At 35.1% G+C, this 27,641-nt stretch overlaps 2 protein-coding genes across 3 annotated transcripts; both read left to right on the top strand.

Annotated features, from left to right (window-relative positions):
- Positions 1-1,743: 1,743 nt before the first annotated feature.
- On the top strand, positions 1,744-14,956 carry LOC116166025. 2 transcript variants are annotated; one of them, XM_031480847.1, is made up of 4 exons: positions 1,748-3,471; positions 3,523-3,676; positions 12,555-12,606; positions 13,873-14,956. In XM_031480847.1, exons 1-4 carry the CDS (start codon positions 2,016-2,018, stop codon positions 14,107-14,109), a joined length of 1,899 nt encoding a protein of 632 aa, XP_031336707.1. In that variant the 5' UTR covers positions 1,748-2,015; the 3' UTR covers positions 14,110-14,956. The 2 variants fall into 2 exon arrangements, with proteins under 2 accessions (XP_031336708.1, XP_031336707.1); XM_031480848.1 differs by lacking the exons at positions 12,555-12,606; positions 13,873-14,956 and adding an exon at positions 3,730-3,881 and having other exon boundaries at positions 1,744-3,471.
- A 7,593-nt stretch (positions 14,957-22,549) lies between these two features.
- On the top strand, positions 22,550-26,304 carry LOC116165986. Its single transcript, XM_031480784.1, has 5 exons — positions 22,550-22,612; positions 22,669-22,765; positions 25,424-25,579; positions 25,627-25,794; positions 25,841-26,304. Exons 2-5 carry the CDS (start codon positions 22,727-22,729, stop codon positions 26,003-26,005), a joined length of 528 nt encoding a protein of 175 aa, XP_031336644.1. The 5' UTR covers positions 22,550-22,612; positions 22,669-22,726; the 3' UTR covers positions 26,006-26,304.
- The last annotated feature ends 1,337 nt before the right edge of the window (positions 26,305-27,641 follow it).

Genomic DNA, 27,641 nt, shown 5'->3' with positions numbered 1-27,641 from the left:
TTTGCGACGCTACTAGTTCTTTATCTTAAGAGCTATTGTTCTACTTTTTTCGTTATTTGGTTCGTTATGGTGTCGAGTCTTGCACCAAGGAAGGAATTTTTTCTGCGTGTACCTATTGCTAAAAAACAAACCGTTTTTTACATGTTCCATAATGTTACACTTTTGCCGTTTATTAACCATCCTAGAGATCATTTATAATTTTGTATTGTTGTCTGTCGTCTGTCTGTTGGTCTGTCCGTCTGTTCCTTTGCCTGTCTGGCCCTCTATCTGTCCGTGTGAACGATAACTTTGTTTAGAAATGTCCGATCGCTCTTACATCTCCGTTAGTTATGAACTGAATTGCATGAAATTCAATATGGGCATAACCTTAGCCATATAATACGCAATGCCAAAACTTGAGTCGAATCGATTCAAAATTCACAGTGCCTTTTTCGCATCTCGACCGTTTATAAACCGAATTGCAAACTTTTTTTCTTATAAAAGTATTTGAATGAAATTTGATACATAGGCACTTGGAATAAAGGAAAATCAAACGCCAATTTTAAATTTGGTTTTGCGCATGCGCAGTGCCAACTTTTTTATTTATGGAAGAATTTAAATGAAATTTGATACATAGGTGCTTGGAATAAAGAAAAATCTAGCGCCAGTTTAAACATTTTATTTTGCCCATGCGCAGTGCCAACTTTTTTTTATCTATGGAAGCATTTAAGTGAAATTTGATACTTTGGCGCTTGGAACAAAGGAAAATCTAACATTAGTTTCAAAATTTAGGTTTGCACATGCGCAGTTCCAACTTTCTTATTTAGAAAAGCATTGAAATTAAATTCTTCTTATAAACTGAAATTGAAATAGCATGTCAAAAATGGATTGCTCATGTGCAACGCTATCTTTCATATTTGTGGCCGAATTTTTACGATTTTAACAGAAGTTGCATCTTACAAATGGGAAATGAATGCAAGTGGAAATGCGCTTTATGTACATCGTTTACGATTACTTTTTAACTTGTTAAACTTTTTTCGAAATTGGTTTCTAGTCCATAACTTTTAATTGAGAAGTATAATCCAAAAAGTACGAATTGTTTTGGATTCTACGCACCAAAATTAATAAGAAAAAGTGTTTTCCCGAGAAATTTTGGTGCAGTCAATTTTTGGTAAAAAAGGAAGGTTATACACTGCCTTTTTTTGAGCCCCGAAAAAAAAATTGTCTCAGATCGACCCGGAAAAAAATTTCTCTTCATAGATGTGGCCTGTAGAATCCATAATTTCAAACAGTTCCAAGATTGGGCTACTAGTTCAAAAGTTACAGCCCTTTGAATTTTCTTTCGAAATTGGTTTCTAGTTTATAACTTTTGATTGAGAAGTCTGATCGAAAAAGTACGAATTGTTTTGGATTCAACGCACCAAAATTAATAAGAAAAAGTGTTTTCCCGAGAAATTTTGGTGCAGTCGATTTTTGGTAAAAAAGGAAGGTTATACACTGCCTTTTTTTGAGGCCCGAAAAGAAAATTGTCTCAGATCGACCCGGAAAATTTTCTTATAGAATGTGGCTGTAGAATCCATAATTTCAAACAGTTCCAAGATTGGGCTACTAGTTCAAAAGTTACAGCCCTTTGAATTTTCTTTCGAAATTGGTTTCTAGTCTATAACTTTTGATTGAGAAGTCTGATCGAAAAAGTACGAATTGTTTTGGATTCTACGCACCAAAATTAATAAGAAAAAGTGTTTTCCCGAGAAATTTTGGTGCAGTCGATTTTTTAAATCTATGGTAGAGTAGAGGGTAGATTGCCGGTTTTAAATTTAAATGATGGACGTCCTTGACCCTACTTTTTCGACAAATGAAATAGCACATAGAAAAGAAACGCGCAGTCGTTTTGGTATCAATTTCCGCATAGGTACTTCTCCGGCTGCCTGGAGGTTAGAATTTTATCTAACCGATTTTCTTATTTATTGGTCTTAAATTAGAAGTACTTAATTATTATTTACGTCGTTATACGAGCGATAATCATTCATATTAACATGTCTTGCTCGGTTCAGATAAAAACAAGGAATACAGTTAAATCCAAAAAAGTAAACAATGTTATTCATAGAACCACAAGTGAAACAATTAGATTAGGGGATGCAGATTTATTAAGTAATTCCTCCAGGCAGCTTACGAGAGTACTATCACCTCCACCGTTAAAACAATCGTCGTGTTCATTCCAAGTAACAGCGGTTAGTGTTACTCAACGTCCCGATTGTGGTGATGATTCGGCCGATGATCTCGATGAATCCCACACGGATGATATATCACGCGTAACAGATAACGAAACCCCTAGTTATTCAGAGGACACGTGTTCTCGGGATGCCGAAGATTACATTGGCCTGTGCAGTGCATTGTGTTCCGTGACTGTTATACCTCCTAGTTCACAATATGGACTTGCCATGATGCCTTTAAGTACATCTCCCATTAGTAACGATAATACGACAGATTTAAATAAGGCTAGTGAAGAATCAGATATTGTATTCATTACGTCGGAATCAAAACGTTTATCTAGTCCAAATATAGAAGTTAAAACTAGTCGTTTTCCAGGTACTAGGTTTAAAGTAGTCAAGGTTGAAACAAGTACACCTTTCCGACGAGGTCGGTGGTGGTGTATGGACTATTTAGACGAATCTCCTTATGCACCCAAAAACGCTTTCACGTATAAATCATCCGGTGGCCTGGAGATTTGTTCAGAATTGCAGTACACTATGACGGCCACCACGTTACAATCTCAGAATAGTGTAGAATTTGGGACCAATTTGAGTTCTACAGATATAACAAAATCTACATCCCCTAAAATGATTTGTTCCGTTTCTGAATTGCACTCCTCTTATTTTCCACACTCTCAAAAGGAGAAGTTTCCAGACCACGCATCGATTCCACACTCCAATCTAAAAACTAAAAATGGAGCTGTCACAGTGTCTAATGCTTATTGCAAGCCTTGTGAGAAAATATTGTCAAATGCCACAAAACAAGACTTTTTGAAATCCGAAAATTTAAAATTTAATCTGGATTCATTGATGGGTTTATCCCTGGTAGACATTATTCATAACTCGCTACATCAAGATTTTAAAACATCTCCCAGATTCAATGAGTGTGAAGCTGGAAAGTCCGATTCACTAAACGAAAACAAACCGTGCAATTCAGCCCCTCCTTGTCACAAAACTGAAACGGTGAGTTCATACCTGGCTTGGGAACTTTTCACACAAACACCACTTAAAACCTCTTCAACACACAACGGTTGTATCCTAAAGAAAGCACCTTTGCACACAATCGAAGTTGAGCGAAATGACATTCATACCGAAGCCTTGTCCGAAGTTTCCACTGTTAAATTTTCAATTAAGAGGCAAAACCCGGCACCTCCTCAGTCAGTGACCACCTCCATCAATAAAGATTCTGTTCCTATAACAACACAAGCTAACACGAGCTCAACACACAAAGTATTTTTAGGTAAAATCACACGAACAATACCGAACCGCAGTTACAATTTTAATATTTTAGCTTCCAGCACAGATGGATCTGCAGAAAACTCGGTTGGTGTCATAGATGATTCCTCTGTCTTGTCGACCTTTCCAATTATGTCAAGTCCGTTCAGTATTTTCGACGACATCGGTATTTTGGCCACACGGGCTATTTTTGATAATTTAGCAAACTCGTAAGTGTCAGATGTACCAAGCCCATCATTTTTAACTTTTTGCACTTACACAGCTTAAATATACCTACTAGCAGTAGACTTAGAACGCTGTGTCACATGTTATATGTGCTTGTGCATGCTTAATGTGTAGGATTTTTTGAGTTTATAGGTGTAGATACTACATGAGGAGGATGTAGCATGAGCATAAATAAACATTTATTATTTTTTTTAGTTTTTTTTCGAATATCGCAGTGTATAATACCTAAATGTAATATCACCATGTAAGTATAAGAGAATAGGTCTCGGGCAAGGGATGTGCCACAATTTAAGCAGGTGTACGTTTCCCCATATTATATTAAAAAAATAGATATCGCTGTGTAACACGCTTGGTTGCCCAGTATTAGACTGGTTCACTTTTATAAAAAACAGCGGTTTAACAAGTTCTAGGGGCATTTCAGACAACATTTGGCCAAATAGGCGTTTTTTTTTTACTAATTTAGAACTGTTGAACATGAATATCGATGTTGGCAGCTCGAAATCTGAACAGGAAATTCAGAATTAAAGATGGCGGCCAATTTCCCAAAATGTTGATTTTTCACTTTATTTTTTCGATCTAAAAACGGATTATAATGTTATTCCTGACGGAGGTACGGCAATGATTTCATAGTTTTTCTAACGTCAAAGTACGTAAAAGAGGAAGCCTTTTTTTCATAGTAGGTACTATGGCTATACCTCGGGCTATACTGTTTAAATTTGGAAGAATTTCCTTTCATAGAGGAAAACAAAAGAAATCCGATCGAGTTCTTGTCGCATCACCTTGCCTCATTTGACGGCGTACTGGTGATTGCTGGAGGCTTCAGTGATGAAAGTAAAGTTTTCTGTAACCGTCAGACGACACAGATATCCTCCTTTTCACAAGGAAGCAGATACTAGGATAACGCTACAGATACAGATGTATTTCTGTTGCTTCTTCGAGAAAATACTGGCAAACAAAGTTTGGTTGCTGACCAGTACTTCAGGGAAGATAATCTTTTTGTTCCTATCCATAATGATGTGCAGAGGAACTGGCCAAAGAGAGTAGTAACAAATATCCTGTTCTTTTACGCTGCCACAGGAAGTGATGTCACGTCATTGCTGTTGTGATTTTCGACGCTTGGATGCATTTATTTATTTTTATTTATTTATTTATTTTTGTCCTTTATTTTTAAGCAGGGGGGGGGGGTTTAGCCAAGGCTGGTCTTACCAACCCAACCCACTAGACAGTTACAAATATCTATATCCGAACCCGGATGTGAACCAGGGAGTGTTTCAAAAGCATCCTTTATTGTTCACGCTGGGCTCCATATATCTAGTGGAGTCATTTTATGTTAAAAAATCAGTTAACCGACAACCGAGCCGAGAACAAATTACAAAAGAATTGATCTAAGCGGTTTCTGGATGAAAAAAATGTGCTGAACACGATGGAACAAAGTTTACCAATGTTTGACGCCGGGAAATGCCTTAACCGGAAGTGACAACTCGAAAATAAATGGTTTTTGGCTCATAACTAAGACAGAATTGCTTTTAGGAAAAAAAATGTTCTATGCAAAATTAAAGGGCATCAAAATCCATACAAAAAATGTTTTGTTGGAGCAGTGGTTTAGGCGCAATGTATGTATTTATAGAGCCACTATTGAATTCGACTACGAACTAAGCTGCAAACATAAAAAATTAGGCAAAGTTTACTCCAAAACGTTTCTTACGACAAATTTCGTATCATACGGAACAGGATTAAAGTGAAAGGGTCCAATAGGATCGCAAGTAACCTTCCTATAAATATAACTTTTCCTCTTATAAATTAATCATAACGTATAAGCATCGATTATAATCAATGGTATAAGACTTAGTGAATGTGATATCGGACGAAGTAGATATGCAATTTAGTCAAATATTTTCATTCATAATCATAAAGTATGCAAATTATTGCCTATTATCTGTGTTGTAGTGGTGAGTGCTTTGTGAGGCAGGACATCATTCTTTAGATTGTTTAGGATGCGACAAGTACTACTTCAAAACTGTTTGGAATTGGCAAAGAAGTAGCAGTGAAGGTATTGCAACAAACCAACTTCAAAAATCAACCAGAGGTATTCCTGAACCAAAAAGCTACACAAAACAACATCAAATCCAGTCGGAGAGAAGGAGCTAATAGTAACTTATGAGTGTAAACCAACTGTTGAGGACTAGATTATTTTCCGAAAAGGTGGAGACGTGACCTCCAAGAATGGAAATGAAACCAACAGGATCCTTTATAATGGCGTTTGGGGATTGATAAAACGGAAAAATGCTCCCCATAGAGACAGACATTCCTCCTGCTCCATCAGAATAATTGTTAGAACTTATATGTATATAAATGTAAAACTGGTTTCCATACAATGAGACGAATCATTCCGTTTACTGCATTCTGTGGGCCGGCACCGGGGCATACGGTAATCATAAATGCTCTATTTCTGTCGTAAATTAAATTAATCTTAATACAATACATACGATTTAAATTCTGCAGCGAAATTTTTTTGAGAGAATGTGTTCGTTATACGTGATTTAGGTCTAAAATTTCTTATGTATTTTGAAGCTTATTAACGAGCAACAAAAAGCGAGTTCATGGTTTTGGACTTTCTATCCGTCCGTCCGTTCGTGGGTCCGTCAATCTGTGTATATGATAACCCGCGAACGGTTTCGAATTTTCCAATTCTGTTTCCAGTAACCGGTAGACAATGGTCAAGGGACTAACTGATTAAATTTTTGTTAATACTCGTCAACCGGAAGTGGTGCAGTTTATTTCGCAATTATAAATACACGCATTGCGCCTAAACCACTGCTCCAACAAAATACATTTTTGTAGGGATTTTGATGATCTTTAATTTTGCATAGAACAATTTTTTTCCTAATAAAAGCAATTATGACTTAGTTATGAGCCAAAAAACTATTTATTTCCGGGTTGTCACTTCCGGTTAAGGCATTTCCCGGCGTCAACATTGGTAAACTTTATTCCATCGTTTTCAGCACATTTTTTTCATTTAGAAACCGCTTAAATCAATTCTTTTGCAATTTGTTCACGGTCAAACTACAGAATGATTCCACTAATACTCCTCAGCGAGAAGATATCTCTTTTGCAAAAATCTTCGTGATAGAACTATAAAAGGTTGGTGTCATAACTAGGTACATGAAACTTTACTTGTTCAGGGTATCGACTTGGCTCATATATTTTAGGCGGCGCCTCTTTAGGTAGTTGATTCTATAGTTTCCACCGACGGTGCGCGTCACGCTTTGTTCGGTAGGAAGAAGTCGCTATCAGACGTCCGTTTGGAAGAAAGCGCACGTCCCTGGGCCCCATCTCGGTGAACCAAGTAGGACTTCCCAGAGTGGTGAAGCATTGCCAGGTTTCAGGAGTTACGAAGCTTTAGATCTAACATTCTGACCTCCATTCTCTTGGGATTCTATCTAATCTTCTCTAGCATTGCATCCATTTCCGTCATTACGGCATAGCAGGGGTAAATCTCATAGGTACTTTTTTGATCTTAAACTCTGAAATGTCGCTCAGACTAGCATATCTATCCTTGACTTCCTGGGGAAAGAATTGAAAATGGCTACATTCCCATTCTCACAATGTTAGATTAATTCCGAAGGCTGGTCTAGATATCGTTTTTTTGTGGTTGTAATAGGATTGCTCGTCAAAACTTTGTAAATGTCGCAAGGCTCAATTGATTTGTACTAGGTACCTAATTCTCAAGAAGACGATTGACCTAACATCATGAGAATAAGGTGTTAATTTGTATTCACTTTTCTGTATGCTTTCATACTTTAATAATAATAATAATATATCCTGAGTAACGGTAATTAATATCTAGCAAAATAGGAATCTTCCGAAACACCGCAGTTTAGTTGACCTCCTTAATTTTTTTCATTTAAGAATTAACGTATAATTCGAAAGATTGTAGTTATCAAAACTGTATAAGATTATGCAATATAAACGCATGTCGGGAATACTTATATGTGTCAGAATTACTAGAAACAATCGTTTTGCAAGTCCTCAATTTGGCAAGGGGAACTGGGAACTTCGTAATTCTTAATTTTACGCATCCTGCCACTAAAAAAACTATTACATTATTGTTTAAACAACTATTATTATCGTGACGTATGTCAGGAATAACCCTGGGAATAACATTATAATCCGTTTTTAGATCGAAAAAATCGGTCGCATGAGAGAAAAGATTAACATTTTCGGAAATTATGGTCGCCATCTTGAATTCTGGACTTCCTGTTCAGATTTCGAGGTGCCAACATCGATATTCGTAAATTAGTAAAAAAAACCTAGTTGGCCAAATGTTGTCTGAAATGCCCCTAGGACAGAGAAACTTCGAAAAGTGAACCAGTCTATATGAGCCACACAACAGTATAAAATCTTGAAATGTCACACAGAATTTCAGGGCTACTATTACTTTATAGTACAGTAACATTTGCATTGAACCTGGAACTCCAAAAACAAAAATGTTTGACTGCTGAATAATGTGTTCACCACCCTTAGCTATAAATGCGGTAAAAAGTCGCTTCTAAAATAGCGTCAGGGGAGGGATAGCGCAGATACTTTGACAATGTATTAAAATATTTCCAAATTCAAACGCCTTAGAATGTATTTGAATACTTTCAAAAGTATTCAAGTATACCTACTATTATTTAAATCCTTTTAATTTAATTTAATTTAATTTAATATTTAAATACTTTCTAATGAATACTTTAAAAACATTGAATAGTTCTCAAAGTATTTGAATAACTTAAAAAGTATTTGGATAAGTAAGTACCTACTTTACAAAGTATTTGATTAGTTGGTAAAGTAGGTATTCGAATACTAAGAGTATTTTAATTAAACATACAAATACCTACTGCTTTCATAAAAGTCTATTTGAATGAGTTACCTACTAAAAAGTATTTAGAACATCCAATACTGCTCAGCTCTGGATCTCTTTGTAATATTCAGGAAATTGGTTTCTTACAGTGAGGAAAATTCAGAGAAATTTAAAATAAAATTCATAAGTCAAACCATAAAATGAGATTGTCACTCGCCCTCATTGTCGCCATGGACACTGCCTGAACCCATCTGGACAGGTCGTTGCTCGGCCTCTTCACCTGGCATTAAGAGGCCTTCTTCAAGATCACAACCTATTTACCTAGGTACATTTCCTATATTGAGGAAACTAAATCGTAGCTTTTGACGGCCTATATAAGCACATACCTACTTAACCACATACCTATATCTTTCGTTTCTGGAAATGTTGTGAATCTTATTAAAATCATTTATGTTTAATATGCACTTAAGAGGAGCGAAGAACTTAATAAGTCTGTATCTTCATCCTATGTTCAATACTTCTTGAGTATCTGCCATTACCATAGAAACAATTCGTGCGTGTCAGCATTCCCACGGGCATGGAGTACCTTATGTGGGGAATTAAGTATGCGTAGTAGAGGTTGTTTAGCAACTGAAATAATAATTGTCAAAGTTATTATTTAGTAAGAATTTAAGTTTAAGTTTAATAAGAAATATAAGGGGGTCTGAACCGAGGTCTGAACGCTAATGACGAATGCACTACCCCGACTCGATATTTGGAGACTGTAACCAGAAGGTTGCCTACCATATGCAACATTGAAACGCGTGCCCACTACGCCGTATGATTTCTTATGGTCAGTAACGACGATCGTACTTCTTACCCCACTTTGTCTCGCAATATTTATTAAGGTTTATTTTAACCTTGATTTACAAAAAGGTTGGTCGAAAAGTGTTAACGAGCACTATGTTTAACGAGTCTACAGTAACCCTATAACTACCTACTTATGCTATTTTGGAATTGAATTATTATGAAAGCGAACAGTTTAGTTCCTCCATAGACTAAAAAAATTAGTCCATGGTTCCTCTTAGTTAGGCCCATGTTAAGTAACCAAGTATGGGGGAGGTTATAAGAGTCTTTTTACAATTCAGCTTCGATCCTGATGCGTGTTGTTCATGAGGATAGGTAAAATAATGACCATCTCTAAGATTGCGGAATTTGTGAGTAGGTACTATTTCTTCTCAATTTTAATACTGGTTACAACCGTTTGGTGATAGTACCTACAAATGACACCATTGCATACCTGGTACCATAGTGTAAATTCTTACACTATGCTGGTACAAACAAATCGAATACGGTAAACGAATTGAATTCCCTGTATGTACCTAATTATCTACCTAATTTGTATACAAAATTTGTGTAGGTAAATAAATAACAAATCTGGTGATGATGATTAATATTTTGTATATCGCGCAAATAATGGGCAAGTTTAGGTAAACATTGATTGAAAAACCAAATTATAGTTAAATTAGCGCGAATTAGCTCACCAATAGTGTTATTACAATTTGTTCTTACATCTTACCCCCACCGTGCTCTTAATATATCGCTACCTATTTCAATATTGTACAATGCTAATCAGTCTATAAGTGCTATTGGCAAGAACCTTTACACTCAATTAAAGAGTACTTACTGCTACTTACCTATAAGTTCCAAATATTTCGTTGATCGTTTCCAATGAACATGGGTGATCAAGTTGTGCCGAATCCGGACATAAACAATAAGTAAGTAATCCTTTTTAAGTAGTAAGTATGGTGCCTATAGCGTTTTTGCAGTAGTACCGTGCCTAATTTCGCAATTCCGAAAAAAGTTTAAAATCATGCCATAGGTACACAGTTTTTGAAATGTTCTTGGTGGTCGTAATCATACGATCTACTGTATGTACACAAAACTGTCGACTATTGGTTTCATCCAAAGGTATTTTGGGGTGAGGTCGCAAAGTACGTTGGGAATAGATGTTTCAATTTCAAGTTGACGTTGTAAACGCATTTGTAAATATTTAACGTCTTGTTTGTATGCATTGCCTTTTGGCATTCCCAAAATATTTCAAAAATGTGTACTTTATCATTTACTGGAAGCGTTAGTGTTATTACAGTTACAATGAATCAGACGTAATTAATGTTTTAAGTTGAGTATCATTCAATGGATGACTACCATTTTTCATTCATAAACATTGATAGTTTACGCTTATAACTGCGATAGCGAATTATAACATCAAATGATATGTTGAAGAATGTGTCATGTCATGCGTGGGTACTACCAAGCATTCTTTAATTAAATATTGCAGGGAAAATCGAACCTGTCGAGATCCGTTTGTAAATGTTATCCTGATAAAGGTTAACCGGCAGCCGAAATGGGCTCAACATACTTATGGTCCTTTTTTCTTTAAGAACCATTTAATTAAATTGACGCCGACAGAGTTCAAAATCATTATAAAAAATGTATTATTCAAAAAGGCATATTACTCGATAGAAAAATTTCTTATGTAGATTTGTTTATCTCATGTCCTTAGGATCTTATAAAATCTGTACAGAACTTTTAGAGCTTTTGGAATCTAAATACCTTCACCTATAGGCAGTTAGAATTTACTTTAGAATTTGCAGTTTTCATACAATTTTCATAGGACCGTATCTTGTAAACTTGTTGAAAGTTACTTAAAATTTTTTCCGAATTATCGTAGAGTCCTTTTGGAACCTTTTTTAGAATCTTTTAAATCTTAGGATTTTCTTAGAATCTTATTAGTACTTTATCTTGATGTTTTCTTTAAATTTATTTAGTTGCTGTTTGAACCAACATGCTTAATCTAATAACAGATGAGAGTTAAATTAGACTTACTGTAGTACCAAAAAAAGAAAAGAAAGATAATACTATTAGAAAAACAAAAGTAATGTAATAATGTAATATTAATAAATAACAAGAATAATTCATTTTTTGCAAAAAAAGTTTGAATTCGATAAGTAATAAAGATCTTCCATTACCAAAAAGATGACACCAAGAGGACAAAATTTGGTTCCTCTGCATAAAGCCAATGTTTTGTCGTTTCTCACACGAAATTGGAAAACAAATACAACATTTCCTTTTTTTAATAACTTTTTTGCATTCTAGAATACAAAGCATTTGTAAGCCCTTAGTCGAATACTTTCGGTTTAGGGTTGACCAACAAAGATGGCGATTATACTGATGATCACATTGTACTCTCCCCAAATTAGGAAAGATTTTCAATTACTTGTACATTAACGTATTGGATAACAGTTCTGTCGGTTGTTTTTTACACCTGAGATTGTTATAATATTTAGCTCTGAGACCGGTAGTTTTTACAAGTTTTTGAATAAGCTTATTAAAGATTAATGAAAAGTAAATAGATGTTAAATTTACGAAAACAATTTTTACTATAACAAGTTTGATAACTCATGCCGTCGCGTCGTTTGCATTAAGCGCAATGACTTCGGCGTCGAATCAATAGGTTTAGGGGTTGAAATTTCTCCATACTGAGGTGGTGGTAGTTTTAAAGCCGGTTCGTTTTAGTTACGAAAAGATGTGTGTAAAATTAATGATGTATTGGTGACAAAATTTCCTAATGACGACTGCCCAGAAACCTCTCGTTCCCAGCCCTTTGCAAGAGCTAACTGTCACGACGTTACCAATTTTACAATCAGATTTAAACATTAATGACACAACTCTTTTCGCCGTCTACTGTTTTATAAAAAATTTTGTTGGGTAAGTGAATGAGCAAAAAAATGCTTTTTCCAGTTGTAGTGGTTATGACGTGTTGGACGTAACCTTGAACCAATCGAGTTTACCCTTATTTATTATTAACCGGCGATGTTAATGACAATTGGACGGAATACAACTCTCTAAAAAGCGCCGTGCTTAATTATGCTGACTTTTTCCCACGCAAAATATTTTTTTTTGGTTTTGTCCTACACCGATATGTATACTGTTTTTATCGTAGTTATTGGATTATTCTAATGCCTACTTCTTTTTAGTACCGCATCAAGTACCCCTACAGTTATCGACCAAAGAATTGAACTGGCATTGGTAAGTATCTTTTAGGTAGTTGAATAATAACAAATTCCACTTATATTAACCTACCTGTTTACTAAGAAGTATGTTAGCTTCCAAATTGTTTAACCAACTTGGGAGATAAAGCTCCAGGTGTAGGAGAACATTAAGTAGTACCTAATAGCATGAACTTTGGGGGAAATTATCGCATAATTTTGGTTTTCGGTGTGATACTTCATTAAGCAATATATTTACTTTTTGATTGTTTCAATTAAATACTCTTAAGTGATCTTGAATAGGTACTTGAATACTTACTCACCAGGAACTTTCTTCTAGGAAAATCCACTTTCAAGAAAGGTCGAGCCCCAAAAGGTTGCTTCTATATATTCCATCCCGAGAAAACTGTCCTCCATATAAATTGGCTCTCGAAGGAAAATTCTCCTCAACCGGAGTATAGTCACTTACTCAATAAAAATTCACCCTTAAGAATTGTGATCATTATGCTTTTTAGAAATCACCCCCACTCTTATTTGCAGCCTACTTAAGAACTAAGAAATTAGGAATCTGACAGTGTATTGTCAATTTTGTGGTGCAGGCGTCCAAGAAACGCTCTCTCCCTTTTAAAAAATTGAAACAATTGTAAGCTTCTTGTAAACGTTGTGCAGTAGAGAGCTCTTTCTGCACCCTGTGCACCAGACCCACCGTGCTCCCCATAACTTTCTTACTCAAGCTATGTATAGGTGACAAACGTGCTGGTGTAAATACTTTGGATGTATAAATTAATGGAAGGGATAATGAAGTATATGCACAAATAAAATACTCTATATGTTGGGTTGCTTTTTAATTTTATATATATATGCTAGTATCGAATGAAAATTGTCCATCTGTATCGACTAAATCCTTATCAAGGGGGGTAAAGGCATCAGTACAGATCCGGAGCTCAGTATTAAAGGGGAGGGTAGTGTTACGGAGAGGCCGTCACATCGAGAGAAATGTGTACCTATCAGTCGAGATATATTCCTGAAAATAGGCATAGAACACAATATTATAAGATAAAGTTTTTATTTTAACGAAAATTCATAATTCATATAATTTGCATCACATATTTCCAGATAAAACTGTGTGTTCGTAAGTCTCGATGTAGTTTAACGTGATCACACAATTACTTTCGACCAGAAAAAACACAAGCCAATGCAATTTCGTTTCCACTTGGATGCACCATACTGTCGTCGCAATCTTATATCATGCTAACAATTTTTATGACGATGTTGATATACTTACTAATGCTATTTTCATTTTTAGGACCTGGTCAAAGGTTACCTACTCTATGCTGTTAATCAAGAAGTTGACACTCTAAAGCAGCAAATTACAGTATTATTGGATAGAATTGGGCAATTGGAACGCGAAAACAGTTTCTTGCGGGCCAATGTCTCACCACATGTTTTAAATATTTTATATGGATTGCCATCATTATATCCGTCGCGCTATAATTCCAAACCCGGCAATGGTACTGCGCCCCCTCCGCCTCCTTCTAAGTAATTAGGGACAACATTTTTGATTTGCCCTTTTTTGAAAAGAAAGTTTTGTATTAGTAGTGCGATACATTTCTGTAACGATATATTTAAGTTGTAGGTAAGATGGGCTGTCTTAAGATTCAGATTTATTTATAACTACTACTTTTATATGCACTTAAAATGTTTCCGGCCCCAATCTATGCTCGATTTGCCATATCGATAGAAAGCAATATTTTTTGAAAATTATTATTGCTAGGTGCTATTTACATTGTGATAAGATTTACGTTATGATTGTGAGGATGTGGCAGCTACGATGGAAATGCAATATCTAACCTTTTCGGTTGAATTAATTCGCAGTACCTATTGCAATGTTGTCAGACAGTATTTCAATTTTTTCAATTGTCTTTTCAATAATAAACGGGAAAATAACAAAAAGACGAGTGAATTTTAATAGTCGGTAGCATATTGATTGTGCATGACCGCATCTCATATCGAGCTTCATAATCATAATAAGAGTAGCAAAATGAACTACAATTTGCTATGTAAGTTTTATTTTCAGTTCAAATATTATGTTTTCTAAGATTGCTTTGTTAATATAATTCAGGTATAGTTTATAGGAGCGTTAAACTATTATTTGTGCCATTATTTAATCATATGTAATCCAATATTGTTATTATTTTAGTATTTTTACAGACACCTTGTGAATGTTGTTATTCGTACTACTTCACTTTACATATACGTATATTATATAGTTTACGTTAATTTAATTGCGTTTACTGGGTACATGATGTATCAAGGTAATCACACTGACTACTTATGTAATGTTCATTTGTAACTAGCGACAAAATAAATTTCCTGTGTAAAGTAAGCGATTTAATTGTTTTTTATGTAAAAGATCAGTAAAATTTGAATGACATCAAAGTTGAATTATTTCCAAATACTGAATAATTGTCCAAAGCTTTTTTCACAAAACATACTAGATTTTGTTTAAATATTTTTGCTGGAAAAAGAATGAGCATACATCACAATTTTGCTACAGTAAGTAAGGATAATTGTACTATTCTGGCAGATTGATCTATATATTTTAAGTGTTGGTTCAAAGCAACGTTGTTTTGTAGGAAAATAGTTGTGTTTTCCAAAATTGTTTAATTAAGCATGGTGAAAACATTGGGCGCATAATCGTTTCCATTGTTAACCGTCAAAAGTATATTAACATGTATCATTCAAAGTAGTATAGTATGATTTGGTTACCATACCTTCGAAACTATAGTCAAAATATACTTACTGAAGTATCTACATTATGTATTTATGGTCAAAGTTACAAAAGTACCTACTCGTAAACGATGTGCAAAAAACGCATTTCCACATTAACATTCTTTTTTGTGAAAAAAATGTGCTACTCCAGTCAAATTTGTTTTGAGCCATTTCAACAAATAATGATGATAAACCGTTAATTTGCCAGTTTTTTTGCAAGAATACTGTTTAGATATCGAATGCAATTTTGGGTGGCATACAAATGATGACCAATTCAATGCATAATTCAATTTGAACCCGTAGATGCAATACAAGAAGTCACCGAAATCGTATGCAATGTCGACAGAGCATTCTATGGAGGGAACTCTTTTGTATGGATTTTATAGAACCGATTCGGTGGAATGAGTTGATTTTCACTATCGAAGCGAATTTCATCTGTGGCAGAGATGGAAATTTCCTTACATCAATTTCGAGCATTCTGCCGGTTACTCCGAATCAGGTTTTCCTGCAGTTTTCCTATTCGTAAAGTAAATACCGGAGTATACTATAGATAGAACGAACTTACGACCTTCTGCGGAAGCACCTCTAAAAAGCATTATGAGAGACACTCTGTAATTGGGCGAAAGCCTGCATGAGGACCCAGAACAAGAGGGACAATAAATAAATAAGTAAATAAACTATCAACTATATTAGCTTTAATTGACATTTATGTCAAATTGACGAGCGGTTAAATTTCAATAAAATTGGTCCACAAATAAGAGAAATACGGTTTATGTATGTGTTATCCAATTTTTGAGATGCGTTGTCGGTTCGTATTAATATAAGAACCTACTACTGACAAACTTTCAGAAAGCAATCCATTGGTAGAAATACGCTAAAAGTAAAGGGCTATAATTTTTGATGCAATGGTTTATTTTTGAAAATTCTGGTCGTTTTGGTATCCTACAGGCCCAAATGAGGTTTTTTCCCAATGAACAGACAACTCACCTTTTGATAGCATTTATATAGGCAAGTCATTATTGCTATTTTTTCCGAAAATCGACAAATTTTAGATGGGAAAGACTTTTTTTGTGTAGATTTTGGCCATTTCTGTTTCTTTGCCCATAACTTGATGTAGTCCGTTAATCTTGAAAATTCTACATGTTTTGAATTCTGCAGGCCAAAATTTACAAAAAAAAAGTTTCAACTTTCGACAGAATTTATTTGATCACTACACCAAAAGTTATACCTTTCTCATTTTTTTCTTTGGAAATTGCCCATAATTTCCGGAAGTTTTGGATTTTACCGGCCAAAATATACAAGTTTTCCCCGGTCGAAGACGGACAGGTAACTTTTTCTGCAGAATTATAGGTAGTCCATAGTCTTTCTCTAAAATTACTTGAAAGTCGACATATTTTAGATTACCGAAAAATGAATATATCTGAAAGATTATAACTTGAAAAGCTGGCAGAAGTAAAAAAATTACGCTACTTTGCTTATATTAAAAAGTACAGTAATTATTAGTATTAGGTCCACCGAAGGATGAATATTTCTGAAAGATTATAGCTTTAAAAGTTGGAAGAAGTAAGTACAAGTATGCGTTACAATAGACAATCTACCAAAACATATACTAAAGGCCTCAAGATTAATAAAAAATCAACTCATTTTAGGCCACACGAAAAGTTGGATGATTAGCTTGGACGTTTTCCTTCCGCTCGGGTGGGGCATGTTGTGGAATTTGTTGAATATCAGCGACTGGAAAACCAGACAGCGTCTTAAGAAAATTTTTGGAGGTTGTCGTTTTAAAGCTGATCTTCTGGTAATCTGCGGGCGACGGAGACGTGGTAACAAAGTGTACTCTGTATAAAGCGTCGGCGAGGATGCTGTCTTTGCTTGAGATGTGGCGTATGTCGGTGGTGAATTGGGCTATGTAGCTGAGGTGCCAACAATGTTGATTAGACGTTGAAACGTTTATACTGCGTTCCGTAGCCCGCACGTCATTACCGGAAACTCGAGTTCAAAGGAGTGGTGATGGCGGTTTTTTGCCAGCTTGACAGGTATCTGATGGCAAGAGCTGTCTATAGTCACGGCATGGTCTCCAGGGACCATTCTTTTTGGGCACAAGGACGCTTGGTAGGCTGATGAATTTGCCCTCGTTCACGACCATATTACAGAAGGCTACTGAGATTGGGAAGTGTGCCTCAGTAGCTGGGATTCAAGTCCTGATCACTGCGACATGCTAGAATTTGACAATAAGCCAAAGAGGCCAGACTACGAGGTTAATTTGCCGCTACCAAGATGCGTACTTGCTTCATGGAATGGACACCTCAAGAATCTCAAAGACGTATTTATTATGTTGCGCAGTGCAAACCTCCAACTTTAGTACAAAGAAGTGCAACCTTTTCCAAAAGAAAGTCAAATATCCTGGTTTCGGGAAATGGGGTGATACCTAAGTAACTGATAAATAATAATTAACCTGTTATAAATCAATCTGATCGTTTTAATTTAGTTCCTGTGAACATAAATAATAAATTTTATATAGAAATCACGTAACTAAATTTACGTTAGGTACAATAAGTAGTATCGACATAAAAATGCTGCATCGTGATTTCAATTTATGTGCACCAATTTTGCAACTTGTACTATGTGTGTCCGAATTCACTTAAAATAATGGTAGGTAGGTGTACAGTCTCTTGTAAAAGTAATGTCCCTCGGATACCTACCACTGTAGCATAGGCAACCAACATCCCAGCCGCCTAGTCCAAGTTGGATTTGCGGGTGTGCGAGGTAGTATCTAATGCGGTTCATTTTCAGCAGATATTCCCATTTAGCCAAACTAAATACTAGTTAGTAGAATAAAAGTGAATGCCATCGATTTATTAGCTCAAAGGATCTGCGCTGCATATCCTTGGCTTGGTGCAACATTTTTACATTTCTTACAATTGGTTTGGTGCGTTTTAAATTTGCAAATAGTTTAGCTAGAGACTATTAAGACAAAATAATGGCCTTTCACTTTTTAATTTTTTGAGTGGTTTTCTTCTAACGAAATAAAGGTGATATTCTTGTCCTTTAATGACATTGAAATTCCAGTGTCATTAATAATTACTTGCGAGTATAGGTCTCCTCATGGAATGCGATTAATTGCCCTACAAGTGCACTGTGCAACAATACCTTTCTTTTGTAACTAGCATCAGAAATTAAATGATATGCATTTGTGATACTTGGTCGTGGTTGATTTAATATCGAATTTAGTTTAGGAGAGCTTTTACGTTGCATATTTTTGAGTAGGTAGGCATATTATAAGGATATTTAGTCCAGGTTATAGGTATATTTTTTGACAAAAAAATTAGTTACCAGTTAAACCGGCTTTTTCATGCAGGTGAAATGATTAGAAATTAGGGAAAAATAATTAAAGCAGCTGAATTCTTCCGCGGGTGTCATTCCGGGGTTTGAAAGGAGTGGGAGGTGGTAGTTACAAAAGGAACGGCATTGTCGCGCTTCCAGTGCAGATAATCGCATTCCATTAGGAGGCCCGAGTATATAATAATGAGACATCAATTTCAATGTCAGTATAAAACGACAAAATCATCACATTTATTTTGTTAGAAGAAAATCTACTCGAAAAAATTAAAAGTAAAAGGTCATTATTTTAGCTAAAGTATTTCCAAATTTAAAACGCACCAAACCAATTGAAAGAAATGTAAAAATTTCTATTGTATTAAACCAAGGATAGATTAAAGCAGCGCAGATCTTTTGAGCTAATAAATGCCATTCATTTTCATTCTACTAACTTATTTTTAGTTTGGCAAAGTGGGAATACCTGCTGAAAACGAACCGCATTAGATACCTACCTACCCCCCACACCCGCAAATCCAACTTGAACTAGTCGGCTGGGATGTTGGTTGCCTATGCTACAGTGGTAGGTATCCGAGGGACATTACTTTTACAAGAGACTGTACATTGATGCAGAAGTATAGGAAGTAGGTATCTCATGAATAAAACGCAGCTACAAAATCAACAGCCGTGTATGTGAAGGGGTTGATAGGCATACAGTATGAGCCTAATTGATTAATTGACGTGTAACAAGTTTGATAGACCATGTTGTTGTTTGTTAAACACAGTAAACATTGTTCTAATTATTGTATAGTTAGTTATGCCAAAGGGTAATTTAAGCCTATCTAGGTAGGTATATGTCTGTTTATTGTAATAGCACTGATTAGAATTCTGGGGTATAATCAATGATTAGTACCTAATAAAAACCGTAGTATTTCCTATTTTCGCCTTGACTAAAACATCAATGAAAGATTCTCAATGGTAAATGAAATCAATGAAAATAAAATTAAATTCTAGAGCAAACTGTAGCCTCGCGAATTTGTTGTATGCTTCGATAATAGAGGGAGTACGATTGGATGCAAACGTACTTTTCATTTATGTTTGAACGTACTTCGTTTCAAACGTTAACAAAGCCAAATACAATGATAATTCATACCAGTAGCCGAACTAAAGATATCACTAATCCCTCGCCTTGTTTCGAAACATACCTACCTAAGGGTCAAAGGACTGTTTGCGAAAATTTAGAGTAGGATTAAAATGTTCTAGTGTTATCCACGGCAGTTTACATGAAGGGATTAGAAGCGAGCCGATCGCTTACGAAATTTATAACAAGTACAACCTTTATATCGTTTTTTATTGTTTACTTTATAACTACGTTAAACAATTTCAGCTCTATTATTTTACATAATATTAAAAAAATGTGCTCGTGTAGTTATTCATCGACCCATTGTAGTTTACATCCAAATGCCAATTAATATTAAGAAGTTCATTAGATAAAAAAGCATTTCACAAATTTATTCGAATACTAAGATATACATACACAATGAACACTAAATTATAATATATCATTTATTTTAATCTTACACAATACATATTATAGTTAACAAAAATCCATCAAATTCATGTCATGAGCATTGATCTCTTAGTCTCTTTCCCAACGATCTCGGTGCAAGTATAACGATTTTGACATGTTTTGATCAAAATCCACGTGGTCTCAGAAAAAGAATTGAACATCTTTGAATCACACACACGCGGTTATCAAATGTGCATGTAATACTCTTTCAGAATCAAGATAATGCGTTTGAAAGCTTTTACATCTAAATGTAAAGAATAATTTTGGGTACATTTGCTCTAAAACTTTTGACCTAGACCACAGAAAAGAGTTATATACACATTTTAGGGCCATAGGGAATAATCTAGTGAAAGTCCGAACTCGATACATGACCTAGGGAATGAAATTATGTTGATTTCTATGATATTGAACTCGCAGTTTTTCCTGTTCCCGATTCACTCGAAGTCCTATAAAAAGAGTTATAGCGCACACGGACCGACGGGGGACAATACAAAACTATAAAGGATCTGATCTAGCATCTCTGGGAATTAATCACCTCAAAGATTTGAATATCTTTCTTCCTAGTCCTTTAGATCTGGACCCATTCATCATAGAACTTGCATGGGAGCTTTCATTTTTGAAGCGACTTGTTGTTTGTCCCAATGCAAGTAGTGCTTTGCGAAGGTTCTCTAATCCTAGTCCGTCGCTGTTTGTGTATATTTGCTGAAATACAAAGAATGGACTGCATTTATTTTGTATTTTCTTACAGAATTTTGACTACCGGCAATTCGTTTCGGTCATTAGTCTTTTAATTTTGATTAGGTGAGCGCACAGTACGAGAAATTGTATACTCAACGTTTTTGCAGCATATATGTATAGTTATAGACGTGGAAAACCTCAGCTAGTATTTTTCCAATTTCCAATTTCGAAAAGTGACTCTTGTGCTGGAATTATTCCACACGTATGAGAGATACTAAAACTCTTACATGCTATAAGGATATTGACCCTAAATTTATGCAATTTGAATGTGATGTAAAGGGTGTTCATTTGGACAATCTACAAATCGGTGAGTGTTTTTGGTGTTTTCTCGCTCTCGTAGGTTTATCTCGGCAATACAGACCGCAAACTCATGTATTATTTGCGGAACGAACCAGATTGATGGATAAAAGTTGGTTGTACTTACCTGCCCTTTGAGTAGCTCAAAATTAGCATAAAGTTGTTTGCTAAATAAAATTTAAATTTTATTTAAGTATCGCGTGGTGGAGTTGACTCGCCTATTTTTATCTCGATCAATTGAGCAGCACAAAAGGTTTTATTGGCAGCAAGAAATAGTACAAAATAATAGGTATGTGTTTTGTTGAATGAGTGTCGCCAATTTGCGGACGTTCTCAGAAAGGAAAACATCAACATCAACAAAAATTTAAAAGAGAAATTCGGAAAATTGAAAAAGCTCGCAACTCTTATTCTACATCATGGTCACTACTCATTTGGCGGACATTAAATCACACTCATACTCGTAATCATATGAATGTGCATTAATGTTAAATGTTGGTATAGATCTTGAAAATGTTAAGACAGAATTGCAATAGGCGCTAGCACTCCTTAATATTGATGCGAGTGTGACGGTTTTCGTGTCAAGTTTTCCCTTTTAAAAGAAAACTTCTGTTTTCAATGTTTCTAAGGACTAATTTTACCCTATTTACAATAAGCTTTATCCTTGCTTGGGTCATTGACTATATTATCATTACAAAAATATGAAAAGTTTCGCTTGGATTCATTTATCTTAGAAATCAGCTAGATAATTATTTCAATTAATTTTCACGTGTGATACAAATTTGTTTTTAAGAGAGACGGCTAAATACAATCAGATTGGAAAGTTTGTACGCTAACGTAGGCATACATATGCTCCTACATATTTATTGGCGAATTAAATCTTTATTGCGTATTTTCTTAATTTATAAAGGAAATTTTCATTGACCCACGTATTGTAACGATAGGTCATACTAACGAAAGTATGTGTGTCAGGAGGACGAACCTCATTTTTCTTAAAATCCTACCTATCGACTGCATTGATTCATCTTGATAGTAACCACAAAAGTGAAAACTACCTAAAAAATGGTCGGGCATTCCATTTCCAAACAATGATGGTATTTGGTGACGTATTTAATAAACGAGGAATGTGATTCAATATATATGTTGAGGGATTGCTATTCATATGATAAACTTGTCTAATCAGAATGAGATAGATTTATAGTGAACCATGCTGTAATTAAAAACGATAGCATAGTCTTCAATAAATACGCGACGGTGCATACGGCGATTATATTAATGTTGGCCATCGGACTTGAACAGGAGAAAGTATTTCGACTTCATAAAGCGTTTGTGCTCGGCCATACTTAAATTAACATTTGTATGTGACATTCTTGTACGGAGGGTTTCATACATTGTACTTCCAAAACTTTCCAGAAAGTCTTTCCCATCTTATTACGAACAACATAATCACCAACACGACTTGAAGTGGTAAATGTCCAAGGAACTGGAGCAAATTTCGAACGCATTAAAGGTGGGTGTAAGTTATAGCCTCTTCTGTGGCCTTCGGGAGGGAAATTGATCCACCTGATTAATACTTCAGTTTAATTGGTAAATACTTTCACTTGTGTAAGTGAGCTTATTTTAACTTTATATAGAAATTACCTTGCTTCTGTTATATTTTATATATCCTTCGATATTACGAGTGCCCAGTTCAAAAGAGCACTTTCTCTAAATGTTTGCAGGTAAGGTAGATATCAAGCTATTCAAACAATTTTCATTGACTATCGTCGAAGGAAAGTGTGATTTCCAACAATGCCGACACGTAATACCTTACTTATTATTAGTAGCCTGTATAGGAATACAAAGTGTTTGATTTACGTACATTAGCAATCTTTGCGATAAATATAAACTAATCCTGAATGCTTAATTTGCTCCCTGTACGCCACGATGTACTCGTACAGTGAAAATTTGTACTCCTGAATCATCTTAACGTAAGGAATCAAAGAAAAGAAGAACTATACTATATTATACTATAATCAGCATCCACAATAACTAAAGAACCAATAATAGTCCCCTTGCTTCCACGATTTGCTGGAGCATCTATAACAATTTAATATGTTTGCCATCATCCATATCCCAAACGCAGTGTGCAAAATTTCATATTTGACTGTGTTCCTTTACAATTTTTTCCATTCGGCCTCTGTTTCGGGGATCTGAAAAAAGAATTTCTTAATGTTCCCTACCACAAAATTTTAAATCCATTTGTAGCGGGTGTTTTATTACTTATAAATTTCACCCCATGCCTATGCTAATACTTTATTAGGAAAAAAGTTTATATACAAATGTTGCCAAATAAAAATGTCAAACGTCATTATAAATTGTGTCAACTTTTTAGCAACAAATTTTTTCGCAACAATTTGACATATAGAATGACATTTGACATTTCTATCGTACGTATTTTTAAATCCTATGAAAAGTTTTTTGTGGGGTAAATATTAACAGATATAAGGAAGAGGACATCTATAATAAAACACCAGGTACCACGGAATTACTTCATTTAGTATTTATTGTTAGAAAAGAGGATCAATTGAAAGTACAATATTGGCGATGACGTGGAATCAGTCATTGAGGAAATCGTTACAAGTCCCCCATACGAATCTCGTGTGATGGTGGAATACCACCACGAAATGTTGTATCAGTTTTCCTAATTCGTAAGGTAAATACCGGAGTAGTATAGAACAACTTAAAACCTTCTGCAAAGGCACCTCTAAAAAGCTTTATGCGGGTCACTCTGTAATTGGGCGCAAGCCTGTTGAGGGCCCAAAACAAGAGAGGGATAATAAATAAATAAGCAATAGATTTTCAAAATCTGGACTCGACATACACATAAAATTTCAGAAACCATTCCCATCTCCTAATTTTAGGTCATTCATTAAACCGATATCATAGTCACAAAGCGTAAATATAGTAAAGAAGAATAAAGCTATGGCTCAACAACTACGGTTATTGCAGACACCTTAGAGTTCGATATTAACACATTTTCCAACGAAGTTTGGTGCGCCACTTTTTCCGTCCTCAGTAAGCTCTGGCACCTGATACAAGAAAATCTTGAAGATTAATGTGGAGGTTTGAAATTTTATTCAAAAATACTTTTAGTAAAAGTAAACATATCGCATATTGTAAACATCAGATTAATGTGCGCATGCATAGGATGCGCAATATGAAGTGCCTTATTTATCGAGATATCTTTATGAAATTGTAATCACAAATTAAAATTTTAACCATAGGCGCTTCTGCTCAAAACAAACATATCGCATATACCATAAATTAAATATGCGCATTCGCGAACTGCACAACGTCAACTTTCTTATTCTTATATATATGTAGATATTACATTGAAATTTTAACCATAGATGCCTCTAGTAAAGAAAAACAAAAAACCGCACATAGTTATGGCCTTTTGGGAAGTACCTACTGATCAATGCATGGAAAATGCGCTGCAGTTATTCGCCCTAAGGCGAAAATCTTTTTATTTGTTATACAATTTTTCTTATTTGGCAGCACCTATTATTTGTGCGGATCCGGCTTCAACGGCCGCAGGTTTTTGCGATCTAAATATTTCTGCACGAGAAATATTCATTGTAATCTACTGTTAAGACTCGTTAGTTAATAAATAATGACAAAAAACCTCGCAATAGTCAGAAAAAGTTACTTCCCTATGCCCTTATGACTTCAATTACATTTTCGTTCGCCTCAATGGATTTTCTACAGAGCCGACGGGTGTAATTAGAACAGCAGTTGCAGATGTATTTCGATATTTTTTTTCGGAAATACAAATTAAAACTGTAAAAAAAAAACAATAGTCAAGAAGGTATCATCTTCAATCTTACAGTACCAAAGTTATACACTATTGGGGTATTTTCATAGCAAAAAGGATTTTATTAGCATACGTAACGCTTTTTAATAAAGCTGATGGTATTACACCGGATATAAGATTCTCCGATAAGGCTTAGATTCACATCAATATTAACTTAATTACATAAATGTAGTATATAAAGTACGAGCTTAATACACGGAAAGTATCCAATATGAAAATATTAACTTATTACGCGATACTTTATGTCGTATCCATAATGTCTTTTCCGGTAATTAGAACATACAAGTTAAAATGATTATATTTTTATTTTAGTTTGAAAAAACTATTAAAGTGTACCGTTTTCTTAATTGTACTGAATATAGACACCTACCTACGCATTTTGAAGGGGTGCGCTTTGTACCTGTCCGTAGAATGTATTATATCAGTGCAAAATTGGTTGTAACCCGGAATATTCGACCCAACTTAAAGGTTGGTAACATTAAGACCTAAAAGTTTATACAAATTTATCAGTTTAGCTTATTCTGAAATTTGAAAGATGTAAATCACGAGAACATTTAGATTCTTGCGAGCCGTATCAGGATATCAATATTAAAAGTGCGTGTCAAAGAACTTTATCCAAATTTAAGGCTTGGAGTGCATTTGTTGAAAAGATGGAGCCTAGTCTTGGTTGCCCGTTATTAAAGGTAAATGCCAGTCGATATTAATTACTTAATACCTCCTATTCTTCAGGGTACATATTCATGCCAAAATGGAACGTTTGATGGTATTGCTCTCGCTGTTTTGCCAATAGAGGGGTGGTATTGGAAGGTTCGTGCTTTTGTTTACGAGGAAGGCGTGAAGAATTCCGGTCCCATTATGTGCGTTTATGTGGAAGGAGAGATTGTAAATGTATAGACCTTGTGTAGCTTTTTTGGGTGGTGTTATTTGGACCGCTCTGTAGTTTACTGTTGATACTTTTTGATGTAACATTTTATTTGTTAGTTGGGTAGATAAGTGCAAAGAAATGTTCATCCTCTATTATGATATAGTAATAAATTGAAGAGAACATTTTTTGATCGCAAGAATAGACTCCTTCGTTCTGTTGCTGCCAGTGGCGTCGCTAGAGTACGATGCGCCGGGTAGCAAAACAATTAATGCGCCTTTCTCCAAAAATAAAAAATAAAGATAACTCGCATACACATGCAGGTGCAGGGCAATAATGATAACGTTCAATGCTTCGCATCGCATCCTTGCACGTGCACCTCGCATGACTTCATTCAGTTGAAATGTGATATTGTCAAGTTTCGAGATACAATAGGCCTTTATGTTAAATAAAGGTCTTTCTTTTATACATAAGCTTACAGGTTTACTGTATCACAGTTAGATAATTAAATTGAAATCTTGTAAGATTATTTTTGTTGAATTTTTGCTACTCTGATTAATCCCAACCGCGATGTAAATGTAAGTAATATAATAAATAAACCAATAAACGATACTAACCGCGGCGCCTTTCGGTACTTGGCGCCGGGTAGCAATTGCAACCCCTTCTACCCCGATAGCTACGCCACTGGTTGCTGCTAAATAGCTTTACATTTTTCAGTGTAATAGCAAGAACGAGTGAATTTGATAAATGTTTACAACGAACATACGTCACAGATAACTTAATTAAGTAATAGCACAGGCGTGTTAGAACTCTTTGTAATGGAACAGCATGCTCTGCATAGAAAATTGGTGGGTGAATGGGTCCCCAAACTATCGCACGGCAAATTAAAACATTAAAAAAACTCGATTCTTATAATGAATCGATACACTGGGCCATAAGCACTGAATTTAAACATTTCCAGCGGTTTTCATTAATTTCCCTCGACACTCGGTGGAGTTATTGAGGACATAATTTTTATCGAGTACTTGCAAAGTTATTACATCGACAAGGATGAACTAGGAGAATACTTTCTGATTTGAGCGTGTTTATTAAAGGCTGCGAGAGAAATTTATAGGCAATTTCTAGTTGATGCTTTTAGTCCCAAAAATTATTTTCATTTTAACGACACCAGTAGATCACCTATTAACCCGTTGATTGTGTTTTAGTCTACTACCGGATTCAGTAAGGTCGACTTTAAGAAATTACAATGTTTTAATTTTTACGAACATTTTTATCTAGTTTTTAAGAATGGCTGCACACACTGGTTCGTGTAAGTATGTACAAAAACGGTTCATGTTGTTACTATAGTGTTACTTTCCCGTGTAGACGAAACAAAAAGTGGGCTTCCAAGGAAGAACTGAATAGTAGTTACATTTGAAAACTAACTGACCGTTTTAATTTATCATTATGGACTAGTTCGTAATGTTACAAAGTATGACCGCTAATAGCTTACTATAATCTTATTATCAAGCAGTCGAACATTTCAGATGAAACAAATGGACATTTACCCATATAATAATCGATCCTTCTCGCCGTTGGACGCACAAATAAAAAAACGTCAAATAAAGATTTGTACATCTGTAGATATGCTATATTCGATTCCCTAAACCCTACAAGACCCTACTAATA

Source organism: Photinus pyralis, unplaced genomic scaffold (assembly GCF_008802855.1).
Source record: "Photinus pyralis isolate 1611_PpyrPB1 unplaced genomic scaffold, Ppyr1.3 Ppyr1.4_LG3a, whole genome shotgun sequence".
Lineage (NCBI taxonomy): Eukaryota > Metazoa > Arthropoda > Insecta > Coleoptera > Lampyridae > Photinus > Photinus pyralis.
Note: the sequence above shows the minus strand (reverse complement) of the source record. Positions and strands in the feature narration are given on the sequence as shown.

Excerpts from the sequence above, each read along its gene's own strand:
- LOC116166025 (XM_031480847.1), top strand. The coding sequence starts at position 2,016 with ATGTCTTGCTCGGTTCAGATAAAAACAAGGAATACAGTTAAATCCAAA. Across the intron at positions 3,472-3,522 it reads AACACACAAAGTATTTTTAG|CTTCCAGCACAGATGGATCT; the intron begins GTAAAATCACAC and ends TTAATATTTTAG. Across the intron at positions 12,607-13,872 it reads AAAGAATTGAACTGGCATTG|GACCTGGTCAAAGGTTACCT; the intron begins GTAAGTATCTTT and ends TTTCATTTTTAG.
- LOC116165986 (XM_031480784.1), top strand. The coding sequence starts at position 22,727 with ATGTCCAAGGAACTGGAGCAAATTTCGAACGCATTAAAG. Across the intron at positions 25,580-25,626 it reads ATATTCGACCCAACTTAAAG|CTTATTCTGAAATTTGAAAG; the intron begins GTTGGTAACATT and ends TTATCAGTTTAG. Across the intron at positions 25,795-25,840 it reads TTGGTTGCCCGTTATTAAAG|GGTACATATTCATGCCAAAA; the intron begins GTAAATGCCAGT and ends CCTATTCTTCAG.